At 38.2% G+C, this 8226-nt stretch overlaps 1 protein-coding gene across 2 annotated transcripts in view; it reads right to left on the bottom strand.

The window, feature by feature from the left end:
• Window positions 1–8226, bottom strand: part of LOC102827671 (lipid phosphate phosphatase-related protein type 5-like) — a 217297-nt gene that overhangs the window by 49158 nt on the left and 159913 nt on the right. For both annotated transcript variants that reach the window (XM_006830927.1, XM_006830928.1), the window contains exon 4: window positions 6021–6197. In XM_006830927.1, coding sequence (XP_006830990.1) covers window positions 6021–6197 — 177 coding nt within the window. The remainder of the gene's footprint in view (window positions 1–6020; window positions 6198–8226) is intronic.

Here is an 8226-nt window from a genome sequence, read left to right as displayed (position 1 = left end):
GAGATGGATTGGCAAAGTGGAAGCATCAATTGACTCAAGCGTGTCAGGTTGGCCTAGGATCGAGCAGTGTTTCATTCTGCTATGCATAAGGTTGCTATGAGTCGGTAGCAACTCAACGGCACCTAAGAAGAACAACAACAAGTGTGGGGGCAGTAGTGACTCAATGGTAGAATTGTCGCCAATGTCTTTCATGCTCATCAACCACCTGTACGTCTCTGGAGCTTGGGTGTTACTGCAATGCTGAGCAGCCTCTAGACTAAGACAGAGGAGGAAGAATTGCCTGACATCTAGTTACAATAAACAATGTCTCAGCCAGTGCCCTCCTCCCTCATGCCCCTAAGGCTGCCTCCAAATAGAGGAATTCAGGTATGTGTGATGGAATGGTCAGCTGACTGGGAGTGGGGGTGGAGTCCTCAGTGTTTGGTTGTAACTCCCTCCACAGACTCCAAGTCTGTTGTGGGGAAGCAATTGTGCTCCATGAGATCTACCTGTATGCTATATTCAATGAGATAGCCACTGGTCACAACTATGGAAATGAAATCTTCACTTAAAATCTTAAATAGGAAAAAAAAATCAAGACATGTTGCTAGTGGTTACAACATTAACTAATACAGGTCTAGATTATGTATCTTTTGAGGGTTCTGCTTAGATGATGTCAATACTTAAAAAAAGAGTTTTTAAAAAAATCAGGCAATGACAATTCCGTGGATCAAAATAGTTTGATTTATAGCTAATCGTGGAGATGGTGCAGGACTGCTCAGCATTTCCAAAGTGCATGGGGTTGTCATGAGTTGGGGTGACTTTATAGCAGCTCATGAAACCAGCTAAGTTGAAGAATTCCTACCCAGATTGCCTTGAGTTAAACCATATGAGAAAATTCTGCATTAAAACAAAAGGTTCACATAAACAAGCCTGTTCCATGCAACAGACATCCCTTTGCACTTTTCCATGAAAAAGTCCCCTCAACATTCCCAAGCAATACAAGGTAAAAAAAAAACCGTAACACAGTTAACTGATAGGGGAAAACCTTGCCTTGTTTTCAGATACTTGTCAAGCTAAGGTCTAGAGGTCAGGTCCTGCTTGATAAGAGAGCATGTATCATAAGGACCATCTTGTCCTCTGATTGATCGTTTGTTCAGGGAGACCGTGCTTTGAGAATGATCTCCCTGTTCCCTTACTTGTTACAAGTAATAAAACTGCTGTGCTTAAATCGGCAAGACTCTAAGTTATTCTTAACTAGAGAAGAAGCAGCAAACCCCTCGAGTTTGGTAACACTATTGGTAACATCAGAAGAATATAGCCACGCTACCCCAGGAGTCCAATGGAAAAATTTTATTTGATGCAGCTAGATGGATGTTGTCTTTGACTTAGAGTGATTATCAGCAGTGAGTTCTATTGTAAAAATAATGTGTCTACATTGTGACTACTTGGTAGAGAGTCTGAAGTGAGGTGGCAGCTAGAAACTTATAGAAATAATACAGGTGAGACTAATGTTCTCTAGAATTGAAGGGTTATGGTCAGAATGACATAGAAGACAGGGAAGAAACTTTTTTGTTAACAAATCCGGACTAGATGAATCACCCGTTGGGGGATACACAACAAGAATGAGTCAAAGGCAAATGTTAGGCACTGAAACCAGGTGCTAGTGAGAAGTGGATGTCTTTAACTGAGATGCAGATTTGGTGTAGGTTAGCATTAATTTTATTCTGGAATCATTTTAGAATTATGCACACACACATGATAATTGCAAATACTCCAGGATATTGCAAGCCAGAGCTGGAATCTCTGCTCAAAGTCAATGTTCCCAAATGGGAAACTCAGGAATCATTATGGATCACTCCCTCCCCCTGGTCCTATCCCAGCATCTCCTACCTTCCAGCAAGCAACAAATCTTCCAACTCCTAAATTCTTCTCGATATGTTCTCCTTCTCTCCCTGCCCACTGAAGCCCTTCTTGTGCCATTTTATTTCCATTGTTCTGCATAATCTATCTCTTTTATCTTCACCTGGAGGTTTATTTTCAACCAACAATGATTTTACAGCACAAATCATATTATAGGGTGAAAGGAACTGAGAAGAAACGATCAGTAATGAAATGTATTTGATTTGTGTGGTTATTCCCAGAACATACAGTATTTTCTTTAACCTCTATAAATTGTTCTGGTAACTCTTTTTTTTTTTCCTTAAGAAGGGAGTGTGCATTAATCACATTTTCAAAGCTAACTGAGGCTCAGAAAAGGTAAATAAATTAATTACTTAATGGCACATAATGAAAATCTGAGGACTTGGGATTCACCAGGCTGTTTTTGTTTCAAGGCATTGTCTTGAGTCACCTATATATTTAAACAAAAGTCCGGATTATTCTCATAACATGCATTTAGTATTTTCCATTTCCATTCTTCACTTTGCTATTCATGCTGAATGGCTCGTGCCATTCTACAAAATGCTGTGATGTTTCATGCATATGTTGTGCCCTGGGTATGGATTATAGGGGTGGAGGTGGTGGCAGTGTGCTGTGAAGTCGGTTCTGACTTACAGCGACCTTGTATAGGGTTTCTGAGGCTATAAATCTTTACTGGAGCAGAAAGCCACAGCTTTCTCCTGTGAAATAGCTGGTAGTTTCGAATTGCTGACCTTGATGTTAGCAGTGTAACTTGTAGTCATTATACTACCAGAGCTCCTTGTGGATTAGAGTAGGGGTTTAACAGATGCTTACTGCATGAAATATTGCATATTGTTTTGTGCCCTGGGCTCTTTTCTTTCTCATTTCTTACATACTGAACTAGCCCAATCTGCTTTGCAAATTTTCAATCTTATTTATCACCTCCTCTTTCTGATCTGTCTCTAATCTGAAGAGATTTGGTCTCTTAGGGTGAGCCTGACTCAAGTCATGGCCCTTTCAGTCACCTCATATGCATATGAAAGCTGGAGTAGCGGAAAAGGAAGACAAAAGATAAGCTAATACACTCAAATTGTGGTGTTGGTGAAGAATATTAAACATATTCTGCCAGAAGAAGACACAGTGTCTAAACAAAAATATAGCCAGCATGCTCCCTAGAAACGAGAATGGTGAGAATTCAGTTCTGCTTACTTTGGGCACATCATTGGAAAAGGCCATTTGCTAGAAAAGGATGTCCTATTTGGTAAAGCACAGGATCAGTAAGATGAGGGGAAATTTCCACAAAACAGATTGATGCAAAATGTTCAACAATGAACTCAAATGCACCAATAATCATGAAAATGGTACGGACCCACTTCATTTTCTTATTCATAAGCCAACTAACTCTACGGCAACTAACAACAACAAAAGTTCTTTGTATGTATCTTATCCCAACAGATGGTGCTCTATTTAAGTAAATGATCTGTATCTTTTTCATATATGTATTTCCAGCTTCAAACATAGTATCTGGATTCTATTGTCGTTAAGTGCTGTCTAATTAATCCATTCTAGCTCATAGCAGTCCAGCATAAGATTGCCAAGGAGCCACAGGTGGGTCTGAATCACAGACTTTGCAGTTAGCTTATCCTACAGCACCACACCAGTACTCACAAAGAATGACAGAGAAATGGCATTTGAGGGGATAACGTAGCCTCAAACCAGGTTACAACTCTTACAGGAGAGAGGGTTGTGTACCTGAGCTTCTCTGCATCATCAGTTCTTGATACAGTGTTTGGCACTGGTTAGGCATAATCTTCATGATTGTGAATGAATGCAAACTTTATGTTTAACTATTAGCTGATTAAGGTGTTATTGTCACATGCTTTTTTATAAGGTCCTTTTCCTAGATGTGTGCTCACTCACAGCATTATGGAATGCTCTGAATATGTTCAGTAGGGGGGTCTTGAGACAACCATGGGGAATGCAGAGTTCAACTCATCATTTATCACATGTTCTCAGATTGGGAAGTGATTGTGAGACTTAGGATTTGGATCATCATGTTTACTGGCAGTAAATAAGAAGAAGGCAACAGTCACAGGAAGATGGGCAAGGAGCCTGCTGAGGTGCAAGTGAAGACGTTTTAAATTCATGTAGCTGAAATGCAGTTACATCTTACACTGTTGTTATGAGCCATCTGGTAGGTTCTGACTTGTAGCAACCCTGCATAGGGTTTCCGAGGCTGTAAATCTTTATGGGGGGCAGGAAAGCCCCACCTTTAAACCATGGATTTGAACTGCTCACCTTGCAGTTAGCAGTCCAGTGAGTAGTAACCCACTATACCACCAGGGAACCTTACGGTTTATACTTTGTTGTTGCTATTTTTGTGTGCCGTTGAGTCTGTTCAGACAAATAGCGACCCTATATAGGGTTTTTGAGAGGAGCTGGTGGATTTGAACTGCTGACCTTGCAATTAGCAGTGCAGTGCTTATCCTACAGTGCCACATCAGGGTTGGTGCTTTAAAATTATGACTATTTGTCTGCTTTTTGATTTGCCTGTGATAATTTTCTTATGATATGTAAGGAAGGTGTTTTGTTTTTAATGTTATCAAGTCTCAATTATGTTAAGGGAAATTAAAAAAAAAATTGGTTTTGGTTCAGTCTGAGACCCAGTTTTCATGATGCTTTAGGGTATCTCTGAAAGAAAGAGATGCACCTAAGTGTCCAACGGACAATGGGGAATCAGAGGGACTGATACTAAGGGAAAAAACCCACACACACAAAAAAGCAAACCAAAATAAAACATAAAACAGAGTCACCACTTCCTAACAGGAGATTCTAAAGGGCAGGGTGTATTTGAAATGTTCAGTAAAATATATGCTACATGAAATGTGTTGAGGTATTTGGAAGATGTTGGTAGCTGAAAGGGTTCAAATAAATTTTTGCTTACTTGTTATTAAGTACTTAACAGAACCTAAGGAAGAAAAGTTAAGTGTGAGAAGCAATTGCCAATTCAAATGTAATCAAAATGGATAGAAAGTCTTTCTTAAATTATAATATCTTGATGCAAAAATTTATGTTTTATTAATTTATAGTTTACATATTATTTTCACATGGGTAAAATGCGTCATGCCCATATCTATAATGGACCAATTAATTCTAAAGCCAGACTAAAATATACTTCCAACAACTAAAAGCTATAAACACATTCCAAAAAACTTTTGTAAGATGAGTGTAGATGGTGTGCTGACGATATTAGAAGTCACTGTGTATGCTCTACCTCACTGAGGAGGATTTTATTGGAGATGGTATTAATCTTGGAAATCATCCATAAATGTTTGATTAGGAAGAGGAAGGGTCGTCCTACCCATGATTTCTACCTGTCAGAGTGCTGTTCACAGAGACTCACAGAGAGTCTGTGGAGAGACACTATGGTATTTTCCAGATGCCTTAGATGCTACAGGATGCAAACTGCTCTTCGTGGAGGTGGTTGTGTGCTACAGAGTCAGTTCCAACTCAAAGTGACTCTGCATAAAGTTTCCCAGATTGGAAATCTTAATGGGAATAAAAAGACTCATCTTTCTCCTGAGGAGCAACCAATAAATTTGAACTGCTGACCTTGCAGTTAGCAGTATAGCTTGTAATTCATGATACTACCAGGATTCCTCTGGTGGAGGTTATGTGCTGTGAAGTTGACCCCGACTCATGGAGACCCTGCATAGGGTTTCTGAGACTGTAACTCTTTACAGGAGCAGAAAGCCTCAGCTTTCTCCAAAGGAACAGCTGGTAGTTTTGCACTACTGATCGTGAGATTAGCAGCCCAAATCGTAACCACTACACTATCAGAGCTCCTTCTTTTAGGGAGTTTAAAATATTTCCAAACAATCATAAGGACTAGCCACAGAGGAATGAGGATATTAAGCCCTGTTCCATTTTGCAAGAAAATATTTGATATACTTTGAGTGTAGAATTTATATTTCCTCCCAACCCTCCACCCCTCCTGACTTTAGGCAAAGTAAACAGGAGAGGATGAAGAACGAATGACTTAAAGATAGGCCACATTTTGACAAATCCAGTGATTCATGCTTGTGCTTTCTTACAGGTTACTTTAAAACTCAATTATATCTAAATAAATGTGTACTTACCAGAAATACTGCTATAGATATCCCAACCAGAAATCCTGCTATCACATCTGACCAATGATTTCGATATTCTGCTACTCTGTTGAGTCCAGTAAGAAAGGCCAAACACATTAAGCCCAAACACAGAACTGGCTTAGCAAGTCTTGTTCCTTTGGTTTTGATTGTGTTGGTAATATACATCTGAAATATTAAATGAAAAACAAGACTTTTCATGAAGGTATTTCCTTGATATACACACATAACATATTAATCTTATAACATGCAAGGCATCCACTATTTTCCTTTTCCATTCTCCATATTTGCCACTCATGCTGAATGACTGATTTATTCCAGGAATGTTACGATGTTTCGTGTATACATTGTGCCTTGGGTATTGATTAGAGTAGAGGCTTAATAAATACACATAAGAATGTATGTGTATGGTTCAAATCATTAAAACTATAGTTTATAATGTTTAAAAAGCAGGTTTTAAAAAGCAAAATTTAAGGGTAGAAATAATTAAGTTTTACTTACCGACTATGGCCATTTCCCATAAATGTCTAAGTCTTATGTAACATGATAAATCAACTTTATAAGCACTTAGTACAAATAGACTAAGTTACAAATATTTTTATTTGTATGTATTCCCCTTTGATGAGTTCTCTTGTGGTGCTGTAACATAAACAATGGACTTCTAAGCACAAAGTTGGCAGTTCAAACCCACCAAAAGCTCCTTGGAAACCCTTTATCAGGTCCCTATGAATTGGAACTGAGTCTACAGTGCTTAAGAACAATAAATCCCTTTCTAATGACTTATTTATTTTGTTGTTGTTGAAAATGCACGCAGCAGAACATATACCAGTTTGATAAATTATACATGTACAATTCAGTGATACTGATTACATTCTAAAAGTTATGCCACATTCTCACCCTCCTTTCTCAAACTGTTCACTCTGCTCCTCCGCATTAATGTAAATAAACTCTCTGCCCTCTACGTTTTCTAACTAACCATTCAAATTGTTGTTGTCAATTTGATTCCATATAGATATTTCCTTAAAACAGCCCAATTCTCATTCTAGACTTTCTATAATAGTTAAACTAGTGTTTGATTTTAATTTAAAAAGCTGTTGTAGCAGTACATTGAAAGGGAGCTGCAAGAAATTGAAGCTGGATTCAGAAGAGGATATAGAAAGAGAGCTATCACTGCTGATGTCATATGCATCAATCTTGGCTAAAAGTAGAGAATACTAGAAATATTTTAACTGGTGCTTTATTGATTATGCAAAGGTATTTTAACTATATATCTTTAAAAAAATATGGATAAAAATGTGAAGAATGGGTATTCCATAATACTTAAATTGTGCTCATGAGGAACTTGTACACAGACCACCAAGAGTAGCTGTTTGAACACAGCAAGGGGATACTGAATGGTTTAAAGTCAGGGAAGGTGTGTGTCAGAGTTGTATCCTTTCACCATGCATATTCCATCTGTATGCTGAGCAAATATTTCAAGAAACTGTATTATATGAAGAAAATGTGCCATCAGGATTGCAGGTAGACTCATTAAAAACCTACAATATGCAGCTAACACAACCTTGCTTGCTAGAAGCAAAGAGGACTTGAAGTATTTACTGATGAAGTTCAAAAAAACACAGCCTTCAGCATGGATTGCATCTCAATGTAAAGAAATAAAAAATCCCTACAACTGGTCCAGTAAATAACATGATTGTTGTTGTTGTTGTTGTGTGCCGTGGAGTCGGTTCCGACTCATAGCGACCCTGTGCAGGGTTTCCGAGGCTGTAAATCTTTACAGGAGCAGAATGCCTCATCTTTCCCCTGCGGAACAGCTGGTAGTTTCGAACTGCTGACCTTGATAAAAGGAGAAAATACTGAGAGTTGTCAAATGCATGAGTAAGTTGAACAATGAATAAAGAAGACTGTAGAATAACTGATTAATTAAAATTATCATTTCACAAAGAATATTAAAAGTACCATGGACTGCCAAAAGAACAAACAAATCTGTCTTGGAAGAAGTGCAGCCAGTATGTTCCTTAGAAGCAAAAATGGTGACATTTCATCTCTTGTATTTTGGACAGGTTGTTAATTCTTTTTCCTTTGTTGCTCCAAGTGAACAGAGCCCAATTGTACTTTGCTGTCCATTAGTAAGCTCTGAAAAATCCAGATACTACACAATGAACTTGGAATTAGAAAGAACTAACATTATTAAGTT

The sequence above is a fragment of the Chrysochloris asiatica genome, unplaced genomic scaffold, assembly GCF_000296735.1.
Source record: "Chrysochloris asiatica unplaced genomic scaffold, ChrAsi1.0 scaffold00002, whole genome shotgun sequence".
Taxonomy (NCBI): domain Eukaryota; kingdom Metazoa; phylum Chordata; class Mammalia; order Afrosoricida; family Chrysochloridae; genus Chrysochloris; species Chrysochloris asiatica.
This window is presented reverse-complemented; position numbering and strand designations above follow the sequence as displayed.